Source organism: Uloborus diversus, chromosome 6, assembly GCF_026930045.1.
Source record: "Uloborus diversus isolate 005 chromosome 6, Udiv.v.3.1, whole genome shotgun sequence".
Classification (NCBI taxonomy): domain Eukaryota; kingdom Metazoa; phylum Arthropoda; class Arachnida; order Araneae; family Uloboridae; genus Uloborus; species Uloborus diversus.
The window spans coordinates 73,657,881-73,684,512 of record NC_072736.1 but is presented as its reverse complement, the minus strand read 5'-3'; the positions used below and the strand labels follow the sequence as shown (position 1 = coordinate 73,684,512).

Genomic DNA, 26,632 nt, shown 5'->3' with positions numbered 1-26,632 from the left:
TATGTTTCCTCTTTCTTCCTCTACATTTATCCTCATTAAAAGTAAAAGCTAGTACATTGTTAAACACCATTTACAGATGTATTTATCCCCCAAGTAATAATACAGTAATTTATACTTTTCAGTTAGTGTTTAATGGTTAAAGTGAGATAGCAATTCCCCACACTATCTTCGGCGATTTTATACCTCCACTCCCTCAACTAGTACAACTACAGCCCCTCAGAAGAACTTACCTTACTTTCAAGATATACTTGAAAAAAGAAAAGAAAAAAAAAACAGAAAAATCCCCAATGTATTGAAGTTTTAAAAAGTGAAGTAGTGAGGGATGACTTTAATATCTATATTTTACAAAAAGAACATTTTTGTTATACCATTTCAGATCATTGGCCTTTAGGGATATATGAGTCTGTATAACCGGATGGAGCAGTAGCATTTCTGATTTCATAGATTTACTTTTTACAGCATGGAACAGCTCCAAAGAAGCACAAAACGAAACATATTGCTTATTTTGGGGCTGTTTTTTCTTTTTTTTTTACTTCCATGGAAAATGTAAAATGCAGAAAATTCGTTAGTAACAACGTATCCATTCAGGTAAAATTAGCCTTATTAGTGTACCAAAAACTGGGACTTGATGAAAAATAACATGAAGTGCCAGGAAAACATACATTTGGGGGACAAAAATTGGAGTACCACTGTTTAACATTGATTTTCTTTTATACCCTTATTAAAAACTCCTCCTGTTCATGCAACATGAAAATGTGGCACTTACATGCCATTAACCTATTGTTCTTGTTCATTTCTTTTAATTTTTGTGTCAGTAGATTTTAACTGTTAAACTACTTTTTACTCTTTGTCCTTGAACTTTGTACATTCGTAATTGAGAGAAAAAAATTGCAACCGTTATTCAAAACAGTAGCACCAAACTTTATATTATCCATAGAGTACAATTATATAAACAACTTTACTTTTGAACTATTACCTGGTGGTAATCCAAGAATCTCCTAAACTGTGCCACAAATCGCTCTCCTTCGATGTGCAACAATTCATTAGAAGTTCAATGGCATCTCTTGTCAATAGTGGAGCAACAACACGAGAGGCTAAAGTCGTACTGTAGTTAGAATCTTTTGCTGCATCAACAATTAATGCCAGAGGCGTGAAAAGAAAATGAACAAGCTCAGGTGCATTGGGGTCATGAATGTGACTTTTCAATTTTGCCTAGAAAATGTTTGAAGCATTACTATCATCAAAATAAATTTTTAGAAAGCAATATAAATTATAATTAGGGTAGTATAAGGAAATAAAATTTAGATAAACATGTAAATTTATATGAGAAGATAAAATGAATAAAGTTTTTAAAGCACTATGAGTAGAATTAAGTAACACGTTAAGATGGCATCAATTTATTTCAACAGATTACATAATTTTATCTAAAACATAATATTATTCTTAACAAGAGCTGAAACTTACTAAGAGGTTAAAAGACAACTTGAATTTTTGAAGAATGTCAACGAATTCTCTTTCTGATGGTGGTTTAGCTCTGATGCTAAGCATTCCATCTGTAAAAAAATTCCTTTTTAGTCTTTGTAAGATAAGAAGCATGGTTTAGACAAGAGGAGCCACTAGGGTTGTTCTCCAGAAAACGTAACTTTTGAACGCAAATAGAATTCCTATTATAGCAAAATATTCTATTTCCTACAGCAAATAGAATTCAAAAATTTCAATTTCGAAAACTTTTGTTTTCTTTTTTTTCTTTTGTTCTTACATGAAAGTGGTACCTACTAGAAGTAACCATAAACAATGGCCCAGCTAAGATCCAATTAATTTAATAATAAATAAAAAATAATAATAAATGCCTTGTTCCAAAAAAGAAAAAACTTTTAATATTTAAAAATAGAGGCCAATTTAATATCAAAGTAGTAATTTTGTTAATTGTGCAAACCATCAGGTATTTTAATGATTAGTGGGAATATAATTTTAAGCCTTCTTAATTAAAGTATGGCTCAATTAGTAGTCTCAAATGTATGTTGAAAAATAGGATTTAGTAAATTTGAGGATACACTGGTAATTTATAATTTTGGTAGAATGCCCTTATTATTGATGCATTTCCCCTCCATCAGTTATTTTCACCTCAGAAATAATGACATTGATAAGGTCTGTCACGAAGGTGAGGATCTTTCCCTTAATATAGGCCTAATAGATACATTTTTCATGGAATTTTTTTTTTCTTCGTTGCTGCAATCTGCACATAGCAAGTATATGAAAACATGTTCACTTCTTTTTTTACATTAATTTACATCCCTGAAATTTAAGTTCACGGAGGTGAGAAGTCAGAATAACCACACTAAGTTTTTAAAGTAAAATCCATCTTCCTGTTTTCGACAAAAATCTCACAACTTGAACTATAGCTGAAAACAAACAAGGGGGATCCCTTGTATCATGGAAGATAAAATTTGGTGTCATTACTGCCACAATGGCATTTTTGGTATAGGTAACGGAGGTGAGAGTTTTTGTGTGACATGACTACTTATCATAAAAAAAACAACTAAAACACAATATTAAAAAATTAAATGTACTTAAAGAATTAGTATTTGAGACTCTTGTGAAAGGAATGATACATAAATAAACATATACTTTTAATTAGACAAGTTATTAAGCAACATAAACAGTCACACAAGATGTGTGACATGCCACGGAAATGAGAACTCACATGTTGTGAACCAAAAATATACTAAAATAAAAATTATTATTAAAAAATTGTTGGTAAGTTTAAATAGATATATTTTTGATAAAATTAAAAAGCGTTGTTAAATGAATTGTTCCTTAAAAGTATTTTCTGTAAAAGGCGTGTGACAGAAAAGTTACACTTTTTGAAGAATGACCACTAAAGAAATTACAGCTGAAATAATAAAAAAAAAATTACACAATATATATGCATCAGAAATATTCGTTGGCTGCTACAAAGTCCTTAAAATATAAAATAATGTTTATTATGATAAATATTTAAAACAAATAAATAGTATGAAAAGGTACTCAGAAATTTGTGCAACATTACAATTTTTAGAAATGTAGGGTGAACACCTGGCTGCTCTTCTTGATTGTGAAAATTTTTAATTTGTCATAAACAAAAATTTCTTTTTGTAGTGAATGGACAAAAAAAGTAATACTTTCTACTAATTTAGTTTTGAGCAGTTTAAGTTGACACTTACTATTTTTGTTTCAGCTGAACACTGAAAATATTTGAAAATTCAGTTTTAATCAATCAAGGCAATGAATGAACTTGAACTTAGTTACATGCAAGTTATCAACTATCTTAATCAAGAGCTACCATCCTAGAAAGTTGAATATTAGTACAATTTACTTATAACATTCGTACAGTTCAGTAAAAACTAATACCATGCAGTCTATAGAATATTTTTAGTTTTATAATTTTTCTGCAACATTTAATTGTGTTAAAAAAAGTCCTTAATTTTACATATAATCTTTTTCCTACGTGAATTGCAAATATAATGAAATATCTGTAGTAATAATAACATTATTTTTAATAAGTATGAATGAAATATAAAATACTCTTACCACCCATATCTTTTTTCTTATTTTTTCTACTTTTTTGACGTCTTTCTAATTCTTTAAAAGCAGCGGCAGCATGCTGCAGTCTTGCTATGAAACGCTCTATGTCATCAAAACAATGATTTAAAATTGCCTGAAATGAAAACATGATGATTGTTTAAAATGTAAATAAACACTCTGTGTAACATTACATGCATCTTTTGCTCATATAATGAGGAGATGAATAAAAAACTTACCTTTGTAGAATAAAGATAACAACATTATGACAAAAAATATGAATTAAACTGATTCAAGCTTACAAGCAAGGTTATGGAAACTAAGTGAAATTTATAATAAAATTTTAACTCACAAACAGAGCTATTACTTTTATGAGATGCTAGTGCTAATACTGACAGGTGTTGCTGTCCAGCAAAGATTCAAATAACTTTTACAATTGAAACTCTATTATTATTTAACTTAGTTCTTGTTTTACTCCAAATCTTTCTTTTGTTACTGAAATCGCTTTGTTTCTCATTCTATCAGGTATAAACTTCAACTCAAAATTATTTTAGAATCAAAGAACAAAATCCTTAGGGTGTATAGTGGTATAAAAACTAATAACAGATTTTCAAAACAAGAGCACAATCCATATTTGTCATTTATTTTATTTTTTATTTTATTTTATTTTATTTTATTTTTTTTTTTTTTTGTAGGTTTGTTGTAATCATCAGTCACTAATTGATAACTTACAACGTCTCGCTCATATTTTTCACTGGTTGTAGAACTCGTCTCATCATTGGAGTCTCTACCATAACTTGTATCTCGGTCAAGCCTATTATGCATATTTTCACCTCTTGAATGAAATCCAGAAGTGCTTACCCTTTGGATGTGGTTATCTATATAGTAAAAGAATAAATCAATATTAAATTTCAGTTAAAATTGTAAAATACTTTTTTTTCTAATTCTAGATCAGGGGTCGATCCAGCGCCAAATTGGGGCCGCTTTGCGGCCCCTTCACAAAACTCCGCATGGCAAAAGCGGCCCCATTCACAAAATTCCCCATCGCAAAAGCGGCCCCATTCACAAAATTCTGCATCGTAAAAGCAGCCCCTTCACAAAAATTTATAAAAAGGCAGCCTTTTCACAATATTTTTTAACCGCAAATGTGTACGCATCTACGCGGGAGCCTCTTCCACCTTCCCCCATCTTATCTTTTTGCTTGCTGCGTGAGGTGTTTTTGCTTGAGAGCGTCAGAGGGGGAACGGGAGAGGGACACTTGTGATTGGTAGCTTGTTTTCAGGAAAATCTTAAATTTTACTTTGATTACGCAATATATATTTAGTATTAATTTGTGTTGAGTTTCAAAATCCAATTCTAAAATAACTCTACTTAAAATAAAATTACTTTACATGCTGTTTTTATATTTTTATTTGTTTTGAAGATCTTGATTTCCTTACATCGGCCATGGTAAACGAATTTTTCGCATTTTTGATGTTTACTGTACCTTGTTAAGAGGCAAACAAATAAAATTTCTTATATATTTATTAACATCATTAAATTGCAAAGTTTTAAATGAAATACCTACTCTGTAAGAACGTCAAAAGTCAAAAAATTAAACGCTGAATGCTGGTGCAGTATTATTTTGGGTTTTAATTACTTTTAAGTTTTTCAAACACATACATGGAATCTTTAATGAGTATTTCACTTCTGTGTTAAGAAATATGTGATATCTTTGAGTCTGTTCATATTGTATTTATTAGGAGTTATCATTACGTTCAGCAGCATGTGCAATTTTCATTGCTCTTAAAGTATTTGAGAGGGGCAAACAGGAAATCTGTTGTGAGACTTTCACCTTAAGAAAGTGTGCCTTGCATATGTATATTTGTAAAAAGCAATAAATGTAATGTATGTGTCAAATTACGAATAAAATGTTAAGGGTCTTACTTCCCCCCTCCCCCAGCGCATTTTCTCTTGACAGCTTTCAGGTATTCTTCAAGAACTTGCAATCACCCCTGAAACCTGTCTAGGGCTTTTCTATAACGATACGACAGCTAAAAATGCTTTAATATAATCTTTTCCAAGAAAAAAATCACAAGAAGGTCTTTTTTACAAAAATAAAAAAAAATTCACAAAAATATTTTGCTTTTTCACAAAAATAATGAAATTTCACAAAAATATTTTGCCTTTTCACAAAATGGGGACCCAAAAAATAAAACCTGGATCGACCCCTGTAGATTCTACAAAGTGCAATGCAAAGCACTGGCCTCTGGATCTGAGTACCCGCAATGCAGAGGGGGGGGGGGGGGGACTAAAGGGTCTTCAGCCTTTACTACTAGCTACAGATCCTGCTGAACTTTTGCAAGGAGAGGTGGGGGTAAAATTTATGGATCCAAGCCTGGTAAAGCATATTAATTACACACATCTTGAAAGTTTTGGATATAATATTTAATTAAAACAGAAACAACTTCATTTCAATTCTAACAGAACCCCTTCTCCCAAGTTTTATTTTCTCTCCTTTTTCCTTTGCGCCCAATGCCTTTGTATACAATGTTAAAATTTTGAATTTTGTTTTATTAAAAAAACTTCTCTAACTCTTGCTTTATAAAATCTAAATAGTGAAATCGAAAACAAATGATTGTAGGTATAAAATAAATAAACAAAATAAATGCTGATTTTTGCTTTTTTTTTTCAAACTTATCAGTTTAGCTAAGTTGACTAAATTTCCTTCTGTTTCAGATTTTCACAGCTCTCTATTATACACCAGATTTCTGGATATTGCACCTGTTCATTTTGATTGAAATTCTAGCTCTAACTTACTTTTCTAAACAAGTTGGCAGCCTGACTGGTAAAACTTTCAAATGGATTCTAATTAAGCTGATAGTAGAGGTGCCAAGAAATAATAGAGCTTTGCTAAATGAGATTTCTTAAATTTAAAACACTAAGCATTAATATCCAGAATGAATTTTGTCCATTATGGACATCCTCCAAAATATCATTTATTACTGTAAAAATAATTCAAGTTAAACGTAAATTGGTTACAAACCAGAATTTAAAAAAATTATATTTAAACTCAAGAAGACACAAGTAATAAACTGAACTTTTTTGTCTGAACAAAGATTCGTCAACCATAACCCTATAAAAAGGTCTGTTCCCCTATTTTTTTTTTTCCAACTACATCACTTCTTTGGGCATATACAGAGACAGACATCTACTTCAGCCATAAGTAAACAATGCACATATTTTACAATATATTTCTTTGTTATCTTCAAATGACAGTGCCTGCATATGTTAACCATTTTTTCCTAATATTTATATTTAACAAAAATAATGTTTTAATATTTTCGATCTGTCTGATAAATCTTGTGTAAGCATTTTCATTAAATATCTGACAGAATCACAACTTGTTTCATTTATTTATTTTTTAAATCCAAATTCCTTATGCAGTTATTAACTAGCAATTAAATACTAACCACCCTGCAGTTGGGCAGCCCCAAAGTTACATGTCAAATAAACAAGATATCTTCTCCATTACTGCAATGTGGTTAAAAGCATCACTATTGAATTGACTATTATCAATAGTATTCTATTGTATTTGGGATTTATAAGTCAAAGACAATATGTATGTGTGTAAAGAAAAAGCATAAAATTTAAAAACAATTGATACCTCCTTTTGGTGGTGAAGCTGCAGCTGCTGCTACAGCATTGAATAAATTGACTTGCTCCCTCACATTAACACCATTTACAGGTGGCTCTGGAGGTGGACTTAGTGGTGGGGGCGGTAAATGTCTGCCATTTTCTTTTGTACTAAAAGAGAATTTGAAACTAGAATTGTACTATTTGTCTTAAAATAGTATTTAAAATAAATCAAACATGTAGTAATAACAGAACTACTAATTTTAAAACAATAACCTGGAAATGAAACAACAAATAATATAGCTTTTGTTGCCCATTTTTAAAACAAAAATGAAATCCTATCAATAATGTGCTACCATTTGTGACAAAAACATAAAAGGTTGAGTTGTGCTAATAAAATTTTTATTTTATGTTAAAATGTCTAAGTTTAGCAAGTTTAAGCATGAGGAGGTAAAATTCGAAAAATTAAACACTATATAAGAAAAAAGAGATGTGAAGAGAGGACTAAAGTTAAGGAATAGAGAACTTGAAAAAATATGACAATAAATAACAATCAAGAATTAAATAAGGTTCTGAATATACATTGGTCATCAATAAATTAAGGAAAAACCACAAAAATAGCGATAACTCTCTCAAAAATAAGCCAAACCATGCATAATTTAAGTATGTTGCCAAGTAAGAAATCTTGAGCAAAATTGCAATACGCAAATTAGTGGCACTGCAATCGGAATATGTTGTCAGTGAGGAGCATAAAAGTACATGTTTGGGAGCAAGCCTATGAATTTTGCTGTGATACTCTCATATGAAATCTGATATAGCCAATTGGTGACTATAACCTCCATGCATCATTGCGTGCAGAACTACAACGAAGAGCCATTGGGAGACTAGAGACAGGACAAAGTCAAGCAGAAGCGGCCAGATTGCTAAATGTGAGTTCTTCTTTGTGGTTTATAGACTTTGACGTCAATTTCAAACAAGAAATTCGGCATGTAGGAGGATCAGCCAAGGATGGCCAAAGGCTACAATGAGCATCAATGACCAATATTTGACGTTATGAGCAGGTAGGATTAGAACAGCGACTTTGACTCATCTCAGATCCTCCCATGGTGGTTCCTACGCACATATTCTGCATCTATACAGGGTGTTCCGTTTTAACCTGCAAAACTTCTAATTTCGCAACTGTTAGTCTTAGATGCATACTTTCAATTGCAAAAATGTTCAAAATCAGATGCAGAGTTAAGATATTGCAAGTTTGAAACAAAAATGCAATTTGCTAACACAAAAAAACTTGACATTTGTGCTACAAAAACTCAAGGAGATATTCGAGTTCAAAGTTTTTAGGGACCATACAGAAGATGAGATTGGAACTTATCCCCCTTTTTGAAGAATGACAAGTTGTCGAAGTAAAAAAGCAAAGTATTTATGTTTTTCATTGCTATTCAAAAATTTTTGCCATGCTATGATGTGATATGCAAAAACACACCACAAAACCACAAACAGTTTGAGAAACCACATTCTATGCACATATATAAATTTATAAACCCTTGTTAACTGCTATACTTTCCCCCAAAAGGTGTTATTGACGGCAAGAATAAAGTGATGTAAGTCACAAAACACTGTGTTTCATACCTCGGTGAATATTGATCGGTGAATATTGGTTGTACTAATGTCAAACTATTTGTATTGGAATTGTTTTTCAATGGATATTATTTTTCTAAATATAAGTTAGGGGACCTAGGGTCCATATAAAAAGTTTAATTTTGTAATTTTTGACTCATTTTTATTTTTGCTTCAAACTTTGATTTATCTTAACTCTGCATCTGATTTTGAAGATTTTTGCAATTGGAAGTATGCATCTAAGACTAACGGTTGCAAAAATAGAGGTTTTTGCAGGTTAAAATGGAACACCCTGTATATGCATGTGTGTGCATATATGTATCTTATATGAGACAAAAACGGTTAGTTTTAGAATTTCGTTTAGTATAATTTGTGCAGCGTCAAGTTTTGCTCCTCCTTTTTCGATTGAAATTGGATGCTCTAAAGGGAATGTTTACACTTTTTTAATGGTAAACCAATGTCAAGATCAAGTGATTTTAAATATCAAATTATTGTCTCCAAGGCAATCTCTTAATCTATATCTTGTAATTGATGAATATTTTGTGCCACATTAAGAGTGTTGTTGAAACAAATCTCTAAATACTTTTTATAATGTTGTATTTATTTAAGTTTTTTAGTAGCAGAGGATTTCCGTTTTCAGATTTTAATGAAAATCACATCTTTAGCTGCTGAAAATACAAATAAAGCAACTGGAATTTAACAGGGCTTCAAACTTTCGATACCCTGCTGTAACACTTCTTGGAAACACTTTACGTTCAAGCATTAAATGTCCAGAAATAAAAAAAAAACTTTTGATATTGTATGGGCATGAGCATTTAACTAAATTGTATCCTCTGGTACAAAAATTCTGTCTTTCTCTCGTTAATCTATTAAGTTTATTTTTTTAACCATCTTTTCTTTTTATATTTTTGTTCTATTCATATTTTTTTTCATTTATGTTTATTTATTTATTACAAGCTGCGTCACTCGGCTTTGCACAGTCTACCTCTAAAATAAAAGTAATGTCAAGTTGCACATAGCTTCAGTTAGAGAAATAGAGAATCAGGCTTCAATTAGAGGAAAAAAAATACTGTAAAATTTAAGTTAAACATAATCATTCTTAAAGAAAGAAAACGGCAATGCAAAAATTCCCGAACAAATTGAACGCAACTTTCTTGATTAGCTTCGGCTGGCAGTACAAAAAAAAAGAAAGAAGATCGCCAAATAATAATAAAAAAGGGATATTTTTATCTCAAAACAAAAATAAAATATTATTTTGTAACAGTCAAGAAAAAAGAGTGGTAATCTTCTAAATGGCTTTATTCAAGCTAATTTAAAATGAGATCATGCAAATGATAATTTTCCAATATGAAAATACTGTTCTCTTTTAGGCTTGAAAATGCATTTTAAACTTCTTTTCTCAGTGATTTTGCAGTTTTTTTTTTTTTTTTCTTGAAATTTGAAGGAAGAAAATCACTGAAGGAATACTTTTTGCAGGCTTTCGAATGGGACCTGAATCAAGAAAATTAGATAATTATTTTGGGTAGAAAGAGTCATTTAATGCCATTTTCGAGCCCTAAAATTAAAATTCCAATGGTTTGGTACTTTTTTGGCATCCGAAAACCCCTTTACTTTCCTTCTCGGGTGCCCAAGAACCTCCCTGCCAAATTTGGTCGAGATCTGACATAAACTGGATTTGTATGGGGAACATACACACATATATACCCACATACACATATATTCCTTGTTTTACTTATATAGGTTATTTATTATTATCATAATTTAAAAAATAAAACAAAACACCTCTGACAAACATTTGAAAAAAGAACATGATAGAAAAAAATGTTTAATCCAAAGAGAAAAAAATCCACATTTGTGCCAAAAATGCCTGTACTCTGGTTAATTTGCCCCCTTTAGAGAATTATTCCTATAAAATTATATATACACAAAGAAAAATATACCTTGGCTTCCATTTTCCACCAATGAACATTTTCATTTCATTAACAACTTCTTGAGCCTTAAATGAGAAACAAATCACATGTTAAGTTTCAGAAAACTTTCATACTGAACAAAATCTATAAAATAGTATAAGTCAACTTTAATACACAACTGCAGAGAATGAAATTTAAAAAATGATAGCATTTATTTACATACTGGGGTTGATCCAGGTTTTTGTTTTTGGGTCTATATTTTGAGAAAAAATGAAATTTTTGTAATCTTTTCTTTTTTTTGGAAAAAAAAAAGAAACTCTTTTTTGGTTATCTTTCTTATCAGTATTTTTCATGAAAAAAATCATGTCATACCATGCAGAGTGCATTTAGCTATCACACATTTAATCTGAAATCCCTTTGGTCTAAAGAACTTCAATAGGAATTATTTGGAACCTGAAGGGTTTTTTTTACTAATATTTTCTTTCAGAGCAGTTAATGAGTTTAAAAATAATGAAAGAGCTGCTTTTTACAATTATATTTTTTGAAAGGTTTAATTTTAATATATATCTTTTTATTTATTTTTATTTTTTTGCAAAAGCAGTCACTGCACACAAGTCTACTCAATGGTATCCAATTTCAATTTACTAGTCACCTGAGAAGCATTTACACTTTATTCAAAAAAAATATTTCACATAAAATTGATAAATACAGAGAAGCAAAAAAAAAAAAAACATAAATAATTTCTTTAGAAAATGATTTGTACATACCGAAACTCTGGCGCACTGGAAGATGTGCATTTCGGAAGGATTTTGATTTTTATTCTTTGGATCTTCCTTAACAATAAAAACGACTATGTTATTATACAACTCTCTGGGATCGTTACTGGTATATGAAGTTGGATCACTAATCAAGCTCATGGGAAACCTCTCAACAACATCCTGTAAGTAAAACAAAACCATGTACAAAATATTGAATGCAGAGATTAAAAATGTTTAAGTGTTACAATAAAATTCGTTATAATTTAAATACATCCCCTCTACACAGTGGCGGATTTACTAGAGGGGCGACCGCCCCCCTCCGTGACCATCATTTTCTGCAACCAATAATAAAGAATTGAAGAAATTACTAACAATTACTACTACTTTTAATCTAGTAAATTCTACAAATTTGCTTTAAATTAATTTTAGACAGTTAAAGGACAGTCAAGGATGGGCAGCGTTACCCATTTTATAATTCAAACCTAAGGTCAGCCCCTCCTCTCCCCCCCCCCCCCTTTTTTTGAACTTTACTAATCTTTATAGTTGTATATGTGTCTTTCCATCTTTTTCTTCCAGTACTACGCTACATTGGTACTTACTCCATTTTCATTGTCAATGATAACAACCCATTTCCTCTCCAGCCTCATCTGCATTTTTTGTGTCCATATGCCACTTGACTTTTCCATTTGTAGTAGTCTTCTGAGGCCATCTTTTGGAGTTGAAATGCCTAGGAATAGTCATTTCCAATCATTAGAATAAGTAACTTAAACATAACTGCAATGATGAACAATTTGACTTAATTTGTGAGCTGAAAATGAAAAATGTTGCAATGGAATATAGGGGGAGGTGAGACATGTTTTTTTACTTTTCATTTTTTATCTTATCATAAAATTTAATTAACTGTTCGATTTTCAACAGTAAATTTCACTAAACATTTCTGAACACCACAGATTTTTTGAAAACGTTGAATTGATAAACTTTTTACTTCCTTTTACAAAAAAGGAAGTACTGCATTCACGAAAAAAAATTTCACTCAAAAATCGGCCTTAATTTCCATTTTGGTCACCCCGAATGAATGTTGAGTTTTGTTTAAACTCGACCACACATGGATAAGTGCCTAAGAACGTATAGACACCCAAAATATCCATTTTGACCATCCCCGAGTAATTATAACGAGGTTTCTCGTCATGTCCGTACGTACGTGCATATGTATGTCTCATAACTCAAGAACGGTATGTCCTAGAAAGTTGAAATTTGGTATGATGACTCCTAGTGGAGTAAAGTTGTGCACCTCCCTTTTTGATTGCATTCAAATGTTCCAAAGGGGGTCTTTTACACCTTTTTGGAAGGCAATCATTGTTAATTTCAACGAAAACTCAAGTGTGTTATAATTCGGAAAACACTTGGCGATATATGGAAAAGCTTTTGGTCGCCAAGTTTTGTCCCCAACTTGGCAACAATTTTTTTTTTTCAAATCTGGTTTAATTTTGGACACTATTGGCAATATTTAAAGAGTTGACCATTGAATCACATTAAAATGTCCAATATAGGGAAAATTAATCTGTATAAAACTTTTTTTGCTCTGGTTTGCAACAAACTTTTGGCTAAAAAAATTTACAGTGTTTCTTTGCTTAATCCAAGGCACTACTATCATTAAATTTAAGTAAAAAAAGTCATGTGATACACACATCAGCTCGTTTCATATTAATCTTTTTGATGGAAACTTGTAGAGTGGACCAACATGCCTCAGGGGTGGGGTATGTTGGTCCCCCTAGTAGGGCAGGTTGGACTGCATACAAGGCAAACAACATCTGTTATAATTTTAATGATAAATACTATCACACACAGTAACTATTTTCTTCTCTTTTGTGTACAGAGTGAAAAATATAAAGTTTAAAGATTCTTCTTTAAGTCTTTAATTAAAAAAGCAATAAACAATTACCATTAGTACACACCATTAGATTTTTAAATTATTTTTTAAAAATCAATTGCTGAATATTAATGAGAAAATTGATGCAGATTAAAGTTAACAAAAGATGTCTTAAATGATATCTGGAAATATAAAAGTGCTACTTCCTGAGGTTTCGAAGCAGCACTTTTTATTTTACTGGGTTTTGGAAGGATAAGTCATATATGTTTCTTTTATGCACAGTTAATTCAATGTTTGCAAGGGAGAAAAAGCTCTTTTTTGCTTCATTGCATTGCATGAAAACATTCCGAAAATAAAAGAATCCTGTTATAGTAACACTGTATGTTTCAAAGGAAAAAGACAATAAAATTGACAGCTGTAAGTTATTACATCTTGGTGTAAAATAAAACATAAAAAATGAAAGTAGATAATATTAAGTAAAAGTCTACTTTTTTTCCCTTAAATCAATTATTTGTTTTATTTTGTTTCTATGTAGAATGCTTATATATAATTTGGCTTGTTTTAGCATAATGTTTTTTTAAATAATTATAAAATATATCTTTGCTTTTTTTGCCCTGAGTTTTTAATATTATTTCCAAACATGTGTAACATGAAATGAAATAACTGTATAGCTAATATACAAACACTTTTAAAGTATTGCTATAATTATTCAGGTTTAAGAGAAAAAAAGTTTTTACATTATGTAGGGTAGGTTGGTTCAGTCCAATTATTTTTAGTTCGATGCATATCAGAAACAAAACTTGTTTTGCGGACCAGCCTAGCTGGGCCCAGTGCCTGTTGCTGGTCGTCACATTTGTATTTGTATTTGTAATTCCGAAAAATTCGAGCATTGCGCGCCGAAGAAAGAATGTAAACAATTGTGCCGGTTACAGTTAAAAAGTCAAATATAATTTGAGGGTACGTTTGTATTGCGTCACCGGTCAACCGTGATTCGTTCATCACATGACAGCTGATGAGTTCAGTGGTTATTAACCAGCTATTCACAAACCGATGCTCATCAGACGCCTTTTGGTAATAACGCGGTTACTTGCACAGACGAGTAACGATCAGGTGAAAAATATTTACTATTGGTCAAAAATGTCATTCGTTTCAATTGAATTGCAGTCGATCGGTGTTGAGCCGCTATATATTGGGGCCTTAGATCGGTGAATCGACCTGTGAAGCTATTAGAGCGACATCGGAAACAACTGGTTAACCTATAACTCTATTAGGCCTCTCATGGCTTACGTTCGACGAGCTTAACTGGTAAAGACCGGTTAATTGATCACGTGACAGCTTGTGACGTCAGCTAATGCTAAAGCATTGGAGGTGACGTCATTTCTTTAACAGGTAAGCTACCGGTCACCCATCGAACGCAATCATGGTAGGTAAGTCACCGGTTCACCGTTGTAGATTGACAGTGGTAATCATGGAACAAGAGCGTAGCATCCTGGAGCAATGTGCGACGTTACGAGAAGGATAAAATAGATTTCAATGCACAGATGTCTTGCAACATGAAATAACTGTCCAAAAAAAATAAATAAATAAAATGGGAGATCGATTCTCCAGCATCTATCAGCAGGGGCGAGCACAAGGCGGAGGGAAAAGGGACATCTGTTTACCAGGGTCCGAGCCCGAAGAGCAGATTTTTAAAATGCGAGGTGAAGGTGAAATATATGTAGGGACATAGGAGTAAACAATATGGAGGTGGGATTGTAAAAGTCATTTGTGACGGGCTCCAAAATGTTTGTGCACGTTCGTCCATCAACACGTGCGTTTTTCGGCTTATAGACGCTTTTTCCATCTATAATGACTCTTTTGAAAGCCATAAATAAAATATAAATCATTCACTTGGGCATGAATTTTTCAGCAATAAAAATTGCTTATTAAGCTATGGCCATTAACTCCTAAACGTGAATTCATCTACTGTCTTCATGATGGTATAAGCGAGTTACTGGAAACGTAAGTTGGCAAATGTTGTTTGTATACTATAACTTTAAGAACGTCTGACGTCAAATCAGGTTCTACTCAATTTATTTATGTCTGTTTCATCTTTATAACATCGTAATTAACGAGGATATTAATTAAAAACGTGAATAACATTCTTTCCAAAATTTGGAATAGATAACATACTCGTACATTGTGATAGACCATCAACTGACCTATCAGCGTAAATTTTCTACAAAAGATATTGGTTTAACCAAAAATTTGTTTTAACTTTTTCTTTCTTTTTTTTTTTAGTTTTCTTTTTATGGTTTTGTTAATTATTTTTATTTTTAACTTCAATTCTAGAAAATAATTAGAACTGAAGATGTAGACGTTTTCATGCGAATTCAAAGAATTACGATTAACTGACTCCCCCCCCCCCCTAATTTTTTCCATTTTACCGTTGATTCGAGATAGTTGGCGTGAAAGAAAAAAGGAATTTAATTAAAATATTTTCTCAATTACCAACTCTTTTGCCTTAACGTATCTGCATTTTTAATGAATTATATCAGAGTTGTAACAGAGAAAGAAAAGACAAATGGTGATATGCTCAGCAGAGAGTTCTCACAAAAACAATTTTGTAAAGTTAATGAACAATTTACAGGGAAACACTATACTGGAAAAACTTTTTTTTAACTACTACTTCAAAACCCGCCACAATTAAGTCGCTTTATAAAATGTATTGTAAAAATGAAACACGCAATTGGATTTTTTTTTTAAAGTTCCATAATTTCGATAAAACTTAAAATTTTGATCAAAGTCTATTATATTCTTTTGTGAAAGATTGAATAAGGCATTTATTGCATTAAAATACTGAGTTTTTGATATACCGAAACTGTCACAGAAAATTTTATTTAAACATGTCAGTTCTAATTAGTTCAGAGAAAGTATAAGAAATAGAAACGGAATTTTTGAATGTATACAAACGACGAAATATACTCCAACTTAAAAAAAAATAAATAATAATAATAATAATAAAACCTCCACTTTTACACACTCATGTTTTAGTTTAACGTGTTGTTAGTAAATTGAAAAGGATTCATTCGTTTGGTTTATCTCTTTTTGTAGGAGTGGTGCGACACCAATGTCGATATCTTAAAAACATCGATGTGTTTGTTAAAACATTGATGTGTTAAGTTCGATGTTTTTTTCACTGTCGATGTTTTATATTTCAGCAAAAAAGTTTCGTAAAAATATCGGTTGAGAAAAGTTATCAAATATTTACATCGTTTATCATTAACTGCAGTATTTTTCCCATTGAAAAAGTTTTCCAAGATTACTATCGATAGTTTAAGCTCGATGTTTTTCAAACATCGCTTATTTGCGTTCACTGTTTTTTCGATGTCTATCTTTTATGTTTCATGAAAAAAGTTTAATAAAAATATGAGTTGAAAAATTGCATTCTTAACAAGCTGTTACAGTATTTATCTCATTAGAAAAAGTTTTCTTTAAATACCGGTGATAGTTTATGGTTGATCTTGGAAAAAAAGAAAAACATTGTTTTGCAATCAGTTTTTTTTTCCCCAATGCGAATATTTTATATTTCAGCAAAAAAGTTCTTAAATATATACGATAAAAGAAATTTCATCGTTAATGAACAGTTGCAGTATCTATCTCACTGGAAAAAGTTTTTTTTATAATTATTTTAAAAAATCGATATTTTGGAAACGTGTAGATGTTTTTGGGTCGATGTATAAATGCCATCGATGTTGCATTTTCTAACATCAATGTTTTGTCATCTACTTTGTTGGATTTTGCCCATCTACTTGATTGGTACTTAGTTAATCCAGAGACCTTACGTACCAACAATTTAATTAGATTATGGAGTTTAATAAATGACTAGGCAAAATATGGCAAGTGAGTCGCTCAGATTTTTTGCTTAGTTCTAAGGAGAAAGGACGGCCTCGAGTACTCTGCATCCAAGATAACTATTAAAGATCGATCCAAGTTTCGGACCCACGGATTTTATGAACACATACATGTAGTCGCCTCAGAGCAATAGTGAGATATCTTAGTGTTATTTCTGGGATTAGATATCTTACTGTTGTTCTGAGGCGACGATGTGCTCGGTGGGTATTTGTTGGCTTCGAGCTCAGCACTGTCCGATTCCGAATCCAGTGCCCTATTCGATAAAAAGTACGATGTGCTCGGTGGGTATTTGTTGACTTCGAACTCGGCACTGTCCGATTCCGAATCCAGTGCCCTATCCTATCCTAGTGAATAGGACACATGGCCAAATCTTACAGACATTATAATTTTATATTTTATTTATTTTATGTGACATTCGAAAAATGCGTTGACAATCTTATATTTTTTCATGTTTTGGTTCTGTCTGTTTCTTTCTATCCGAAAAATTTCCATGCTGGAGCAAAGCTTATCATCATGACGAACAAGTTAACAACAACAATTGCCAACTTTGTTACATTTCAATTGCTTTTCGCAGAGTGCCTGAAAAGCAGAGAATTTCACAAACATCACAGCAAGTAGGTTTTACAAAAATGGTTATGCATTTAAAGCCTTCCCAGACACATTTTTAGGTTTTCTCCTATACATAACTGAATTACATGTAACACGATCAGAGGTCGACAAACCTTGAAAAATTTTAATAGCCAGAAAAATTTTTTTGGCGCCCCTCAGAGAGTTAGTAGACAAATTCAGTGCAACATGGCTTCCGAAGAATTCTCATTCTAAAAGATCTAGTCAACGAGATATATGTGGGTCATTCTTCAAAAAGTAACTTTTCTGTCACATGCTTTTTACAGAAAAAGTTTAATCATTTAAAACTGCTTTTTAATTTCATCAAAAATATATCTATTTAAACCTGCCAACAATTTTTTAATAATAATTTTTATTTTAGTATATTTTTGGTTCACAACATATGAATTCTCACATCCATGGCATGTCACACACCTTGTGTGACTGTTTATGTTGCTTAATAACTTGTTTAATTAAAAGTATATACTTATTTATTTATCATTCCTTTCACAAGAGTCTCAAATACTAATTCTTTAAGTCCATTTAATTTTTTAATATTGTGTTTTAGTTGGTTTTTTTATGATAAGTAGTCATGTCACACAAAAAATTCTCACCTCCGTTACATAAACACAAAATGCCGTTTCTTATTACCACGTGGCAGCAATGACATCAAATTTTATTTTTCATGATACAAGGGAGCCCCCTTGTTTATTTTCAGCCATGAAGAAGTTTTGAGATTTCTGTCGTAAAACAAGAAAGATTTTGTTTTAAAAACTAAGTGTGGTTATTGTGACTTCTCACCTCCGTGAACTTGAATTTCAGGGATGTAAATTAATGTAAAAAAAGAAGTGAACATGTTTTCATATGCTAAATATGTGCAGATTGTAGCAACGAAGAAAAAAAAAATCCATTGAAAAATGTATCCATTAGGCCTATTAATGGAAAATTCCTCCCCTCCGGGAATTTCACCTCCGTGATAGACCTTATCAATGTCCTTATTTGTGAGGTGAAAATAAATGATGGAGGGGAAATACATCAATCTTAGGTATTATACCACAAATTTAAATTGCCAGTATATTGTCAAATTTACTAAATGCTATTTTTAAGACACATTTGAACTTAATAAATAACTACTAAAGGATAACTACTGAATGGATAACTACTTCATTAAAGTACGACTTAATAAGCCGTACTTTAATGAAGAGAGCTTAATATTAGACTCCCACTAATCATTAAATTGATTATTGTTTGCATAATTAACAAAATTACTATTTTGATATTAAATTGGACTCGATTAATTTTTTTTTTTTAAATTCCGTGAACAAGGCATTTTTTTTTTAAATTTATGAGTGAAATAACTGGAACTTTGCTGGGCCATTGTTCATTGTTACTTCTAGTAGGTAACACATTCATGTAAGAATGAAAAAAAAGGAAACAAAAGGTTTCCAAATTGAAAAATATTTGAGTTCAAAAAATACATTTTCTGGAGAATGACCCAATATATATATATATATATATATATATATATATATATATATATATATATATATATATATATATATATATATATATATATATATATATATATATATATATATATATATATATATATATATCTTACTACTATTATATATGCGAAAGTTTGTCTGTATGGATGTATGGATGTTTGTTACTCTTTCACGCAAAAACTACTGAACGGATTTTGAAGAAACTTTACAATAATATAGCTTATGCATCAGAATAACACATAGGGTAGTTTTCGACCCGTTATGGGGGGCAAAACGCCCTTAGGGGAGCGATAAAATACAATTTTCGTATAAATTCTCTAATATAGGGATGAAAAAATACTTGCACATATTTACATTATATGTCCATCGAAAGCTCTGATTTTTCTGCTGAAGATGGCGCCTATTCGAAATTTCTAAGTAGAATAAAAAACGAGTTATGAGCTTTTTAGTTCCATGTTCGAAGGCTTTCCCAAACTCAATACAGTATTTAGTGTATCATCTCAACTCCCTGTTGATAGTGACAATTGTTGTATTGTTGACTATCTTTGCTTTTCGTGACTGTTCAAGGCTTTTCTCAAGTCAAATCTTGAAGTAAGATTTTTGCACAAGATTGGCAAATAATATATGATTTGGCTGATCCGTTTCCATTTAACCGGAACTTTAATGTAATTAATGGTTTTTATTATTATTTATGCTGATTGAACACTTACTCATTATCCAATTAACCAGCAGACCGCCAAAATTTTTGCAGAAAGATTTCCGTAGCTGATGCATTTGGCAGTTTTTTTCAACGTCGCTGTTTTTGAAGTCGAACACTACGTCATAATGTTTCTCAGCTTTCACCATGTAAACAAAATATCGCCAATCAAAGAATCTTTAAAAAACTTTCTGTGTTAAATAATCCAGCAACTATATTCGGCAAATCCATAAACAGCACAAAAACTTCCATTAATTTTCCTTTTTGCACAATTTCAAACAATCGCCAAATTTTACTACTTATTTTGGAAACATTTCGGATGAAACTCTTTAGCGCCATTTTATGGTGACCAAAAGTATCTCAGCACCTGGCGATAATATCTTTGTAACGAAAATTAATATCATATCGTTTTACAAAAAGTAAGGAAAGAAGGAGGGAGCATCATCGAAGGTATCCCAAAACGATTCCCGCTAATTCGGTAAAATCGCACCAAGAGCCCACAATGATTGAAATTTCCCAAAATAACTAAAGCAAGTATAAGAGGATTACGAGCAATTTCAATAGCAATACAGAGAAGGTTTTAGACTCCATGTTAAAAAAAAAAAGTATCAACAGATTAATCTTTTTAAACATAAGAAGAATAATTTCATGTTTTGGAAATTTGTATATGCTTAAATATAGTGCTTTCGTTTCTAAATGAATACTATTTTGTTCTTTATACTTATTGCTATTTTACTTTTATGGGTAAGGAGGAAACTCGATTTTTAATCACGTCAAAAAGATGCGTTTTAAATTCTTTCACTTAAACCCGAAAACAAAAGCAAGTAACGATTTTTTCTCATAATTATTACTGACCCAGGCAATACCGGGTATTTTTGCTAGTATACATATACATTTAATGTCAACTGGTCGACCTGGCATTTGGGACTAGTCGACCCCCGAACGATACCCTTGACGTTCCTTTAGAAGCCACTATCTTTTCTTCCTTTCTTTTTCAGCACAAAGAAGAAGAAAAAACCGGCATGTGGAAAGATGTCAAAGGAATTTAAAAAATAGTATTCAACTGTCTTTGATCTATTTAATATTATCATGGTTTATAATTAAACACTTTTTTTCCCTTCTTGTCTTTTTCTTAACTCACAAGTTGCTTGTACACTTCGGATCAGAGCTGAATTTTCATGGCAGCTCAGAGCTCAGTTTACTTATTTTCGTTGTCGGTGAATTTTTGCAGATTAGACGGAGTTCTTAGACTATTTACGAATAAAAATTTATAAATAGGTGAATCAGACCTATTCAGAACCTATTTATGAATATAGGTTCTGGAAAATATACGACTCAAACTTTTAAGATCGAAAAATCACCAAATGAGTTTTAAACTATCTAAAAGAAGACATAGATTTGACCGACTACTGAATGCACATTACATAGTCCGTAACTTGTTTAAAAAATAAGGTTTCAAAAGTTTTTTCTTTTATAAATTCGGAACAACCATTGTTGTTTGAACAACCAGTGCCGAAAAGCAAATGATGAAAAAATATTGTTTGTATACTGGGGTGTTCATTTACTGGGTTGGTGCACTTGTTTCTCATTTAAACTCTCCAAAAAACCTGAAGCAAAATAATGAATTTCTTTTCTTTTCTTTTTTTTTTTTTGAAATTAACAGTTACAGATATGAATAAAAAATTTTTAAATGTCAGGTACCAAATACAATGAAACTTGTATAAGTTGACCACTAGATAGTAAAGTGCTTGATTGGTTAATTTAGACAGATGGTCAACTTATAAAGCATTTATAATAAGATTCTTAGAAATATTTGGTGTATATTGGTGATCAGCTTACAAGGATGAGCAACTTATAAAGGGTTTGTTATAAGGAGTCTCAGCCAAATTTTGTGCATATTGGTGGTTAAGATAGACAGCTTACAAAGGCTGGTCAACTTAAAAGAAAAATTTAATAATATTATAAATTTCAGAAAACGGAACTGCGCTAAGTGCTCGTTCACTACTCATAATACACTAACTTCTAAAATATTTAATGAATATACAAATCATATTCTTACCATAATGAGTTCCCACAGAAAACGTTGCCAGATGCTCCAACAGATAAGTGGGATAATGTTCCGAGTCGCTATTCCGATCTGTAACAAATTGAAAAGACAAACACTTATATTTCTCTTAAATACCGAAAGTAAAAGTTTAGACTGAAGAATCTGCACAGCAGCTAAACATCAACTAAACGCATGCGCGTTTCACTCGTCAGTTCGGATTTCGGAAGGGGCTTAGGCGAAAAAAAAAAAAAAAGTAAAGCCACACCTACATTCACATGAAAGGTTTTGAAAGAGTGACTGCCACACATCCTGTGGTTTCTATGGCTGGTCGGTGAAATTTAGCAGATTTTGTTTTGTGCTTAGCCATGTTTGGTTGCACACATTATGATCAAGGTCATCGACGCTGCTGTCTCACTTTTTTGACAGAGATATCAGATGGAACCCCATTGTAACGTGATAAGAAAGTGAGCTTATTAGAATTATAGGTATAAACACATTATTCTTGACTTATTTTTTCGTCGTGGATATGCACAGACGCACACAGACGAAAAGGAATACAATAGGGGAGGTTGGGAAACATAATAACATAAATATATTTATAAAAGCCAAAAAAATTACTCATTTAAGCGCGATAGAATTGGGTAAAATCGTTTGCAAAGTATTTTTTTCTTTCGATTAAAAAAAAAAAGAAGTTTTGAATACTCTTTACTGAATTAAAACAGAAAAATAATTGAGATTGAAATGGGTTTTTTCCTCTTGAATAAAATAGAAATAAACACTGCTTACAGCTACACAATATAGCGCTTTGTTTGAATCACATTATCAAATAAACCAGGTGTTCCCGAAGTGGGTGCCGCGGCACCCTGAGGGGTCGCAAAGGGAAGTATGTCGCAAAGTGCTCACAGTGTTGAAATGTATTATATAATATAGGGATAGACAAGGGGGATGTGCAAAGTTTGAGAACCCTTGAAATGAACAATAAATTTATTTAACCATTTTCAAGTTCTTATCTATAGATCAAGGTTATTACTTTGTTTTTGTAGATAAAGGTGAGAAAATATTAAGGTCCTATGGGCTTAGAAAGCTTTCCATAAATTATGTCATCCTTTTTTTCAAAATGTTTGACTACCCCTTAGAGCTGTGCAAGTTGGCATAAGTTAGTTTGGAACCCAAAAAAGGGGTGCTCTTCATAGCGTTTTTTTTTTTTTTTTTTTTTTTTTTTAATGTCTCGGCTATGCTCGGCGAGTTCTTTTTGTCTCTGAGTGGGATCGGGACTGTGTTCTAATTATAAGTTTTTTACCTAAATTTTATTCTCTACGGGAGGGAGAGGAGGTTTCATTTTGTTTAAAACAGAACTCGTAAAGCTTTTTTAAATCTTATTCTTTCTATTAGACGACTTAAATCTTTGCGAAGCAATCTCCGAGGGTTGGTGAGCGCAGCGAACAAAGGGCGGAGCGCCCAATTAATTCAACGATACCTTATAAGCAAAATACCACTTTCAGATACATTTGAAGAATAATAAGGAATGACAAATTAGATAAAAATGACGACAAACTAAATAATGATAGACCGAGTTATTTACCTGTACTATAGCCATTTGAGTACTGGGAACCAGTTGAACTTTTGACATCGAGCCGTCTTTGAGGAGTCATGTCACTGGAAAAAGTGTCAAAGCCACTGCAATAAAGATAAGCTCTGAATATTGGCTTAAACATGCAAGATGTTTAAAGGAATTTACATAAAAGACGAAAAAAGTTCAATTAAAGGCTTGCTCTTCATTATACTCGATTTTAAAGAAACATTAGCTTTTAATTACTTAGCTACAGAAGTTAGTTCCATTTTCTTTATTTAAGAAATGGAACACGTGAGAAATGCGAACACAATTGTCATTATCAGTTCGAAATAGTTGAGATTACAGTTATTTGGGACAGTGAAAAAGGAGCTCGACTTTTTCTGTAAAATGTTTCGGAAATAACCACTATTTTCTCTTACCATATTTCTTTCTTACTTTTTTCTTATTCTTTTTTTTTTCTTTTTGTTCCTTTTCACACTTTAATTTTCTTTAAAATGCGCGAAAATTATAATGGGGTTGTTTCTTTTAGGGGGTAAAAAGTAGTACTTTTTGTCACTGAAATTGATAGAATAAGAAAAAAAAAAAAAAAAAACATGGACTCAGAAAATACTTTCATTTTACCAACAGTTATTTTTTAATTTATTTTTTAAAAATGTCCGATTCTTCAAACAAGGCGTGGTCTTTATGACGTGACAAATGATGCACTATGGCGCATCTTTCTAACCGCATTTCAAATATCATAATCAAGAAGCGAATTACAATTGCGCTCTACGCTTGCTATCAACACTATCGTTGCCAATACAGGTGAGTAAAGATGCGAATTAAATATTTTGGACCGTGAATGGCAACACTGAATGGCATTTCATCATTTGTGATATCATCGGCCATGGCCCCACAGAATGCGCTGGCGCTTACTTAAGTATTCAGTGGGGCTGAACGATGAAAGAGCACTGATTTAAGTATTTTTTTTTTAAATATTAAACTTAAAGAAATTATTTTAAAAATGGTCAGATTCTATGTTTTTAAGCATGCTCTTTCAGAAAAAAATACTTTTAAAATTTTGGAAACGACCCCATTAATGTTTTTTTGTTTGTTTGTTTGTTTAATTGTGTTGGCTGATGGGTATTTGATCGACCAAAAGGAATCTCGCAAAACTTTTTTTGCGGAATCATTTCAATAGCTAACACATTTAGCAATATTTTCTATTGTCGCTGTTTTTGATGCTAAAGACTACGCGAATACTGTTTCTCGGTTTATACCATGTAACCAAAATATCGCCATTTCTTTAACATTTCTTTCTTTAAATCATTTGATAACATGTAAAATAATCCGCCAACTTAATTAAGAAAATTCATAAACAGCACAAATTTGCGCACAATTTCAAACAATTGCCAAATTTTACTACTTATTTTCGAAACATTTCGGGTAGCATTATTTTATAGTCACCAGAAGTATCTCAGTATTTGGCATACTATCTCTTCGATGAAAATTTGTAGCACACAGTTTTACAAAGTAGGGAGGGGGAGCCTTACCCAAGGTATCCCAAAACGATTACCACAAATTTGATAATATTTTAAATCGCAGTAAGTGATTTCGGGTGGCTACATTTTTTAAAAGTTTGTACTTCAATAGCAATATAGAAAAATTTTAGAATATGTTAAAAAAAAAAAAAAAATAATAAAATTAATTTGAATTCTGAAATTTTGAATTCAAATTATGTTTTTCGCAATCACAAACTAAGACAGGACCCTACTCATAGGAGTTATTGTTTCCAGAAACAGCTCTTGCCCCCCCCCCCCCCAAGCCTGCCTCTCCTCCTGGGCGGTTACGTGTGCATAGTTGTGTGTGTAAGTGTGTAGGCTTGTGTGTGTGCGTAGACCTGTGTGTATGCACGTAGGCGCGTGTGTGTGTATATGTGTGAGTGTGTAGGACATGGACGCCTCCGACCAGGAGAAGCGGATAGCTCAGAACTGAAGCAGCCGCGCCGCGCCGCCTGCAGAGGACGGTTGGCGATGGTGCTGCAGAGGCTTCTGGTCCAAGCTGAAAAAGGCACGGAACATCAAAAACAGTCAAATGAGAACAATAAGCAATCGTGATTGCCCCCCCCCCCCAAAAAAAAAAAGACATCTTCTTAAGCAAGTGAAATTTAAATTTATTTTTTGGAACTTCCTCAAATTTGTATATTCTTAAATGTCGTTTTTTTGTTTCTAAAAGAGTACTATTTTGTTCTTTATACTTATTGCCATTTTACTTTTATGGGTAAGGGAAAAGCTCGATTTTTAATCACGTCAAAGCGATGTGTTTTGAGTGATTTTAGTTACAGAAGAAAACGAATACAAAGTAGCGAGAGAGATTGTTTCTTATAATTATTACAGACCCCGGCGACGCCGGGTATTTTTGCTATGTACAATAATCTGGTAACGAAATAAAGAAAGTTATTAAATAGAGTCCGCCCCCCTACCCTCAGTTACCGTCGAAAAAAGATTATTTTTCGCCAGGAACGGCCAAATATATGCAAAACATTTTCTTTATAGCATCTTCTGTTCGGAATTAAAAATCATATTTGATGAATACAGAATAAGCAAACATTTTACGCAGTTTTGTAAACTTGGCAAGTCTCTGGCGAATGTATGGTACTGTGGTCCTTTGGCGATAAATAATGGATTTGGATTTATAATTTTACATTTTTACGCTGCTTTTAATCGCAAAAATAGAAAAATGAAATTAAACAAAATGACATTTTAAAAACTTATTCGATAGGCAGAGTTATGATAACACGGTCGAGATAAGTGTTCAAAAATACTGGCGCTACAGCTATTACAAAAGTCGCATTAGAACGTAAAAATTTCGCCAAATTAATTTTCGTTAAAGGATTATTAAATACTATGTGTCAGTTATTGAAATTAAAAATAATCCGCCAAATTAGTGAAAAAATATGCTCAAATAACATTAAAACTACTATTAAAATCTAAATTA

At 31.9% G+C, this 26,632-nt stretch overlaps 1 protein-coding gene across 1 annotated transcript in view; it reads right to left on the bottom strand.

Annotated features, from left to right (window-relative positions):
- The window catches only part of LOC129224044 (epidermal growth factor receptor kinase substrate 8-like), a 171,512-nt gene that overhangs the window by 16,459 nt on the left and 128,421 nt on the right, over positions 1–26,632 (bottom strand). Inside the window, exons 3-12 of the mRNA XM_054858443.1 lie at positions 23,666–23,760; positions 22,096–22,173; positions 12,061–12,188; positions 11,471–11,641; positions 10,734–10,789; positions 7,208–7,347; positions 4,294–4,439; positions 3,571–3,697; positions 1,465–1,553; positions 977–1,212 (exon numbers count right to left, since the gene is read on the bottom strand). Of these exons, the coding sequence (XP_054714418.1) occupies positions 977–1,212; positions 1,465–1,553; positions 3,571–3,697; positions 4,294–4,439; positions 7,208–7,347; positions 10,734–10,789; positions 11,471–11,641; positions 12,061–12,188; positions 22,096–22,173; positions 23,666–23,760 (1,266 nt within the window). The remainder of the gene's footprint in view (positions 1–976; positions 1,213–1,464; positions 1,554–3,570; positions 3,698–4,293; positions 4,440–7,207; positions 7,348–10,733; positions 10,790–11,470; positions 11,642–12,060; positions 12,189–22,095; positions 22,174–23,665; positions 23,761–26,632) is intronic.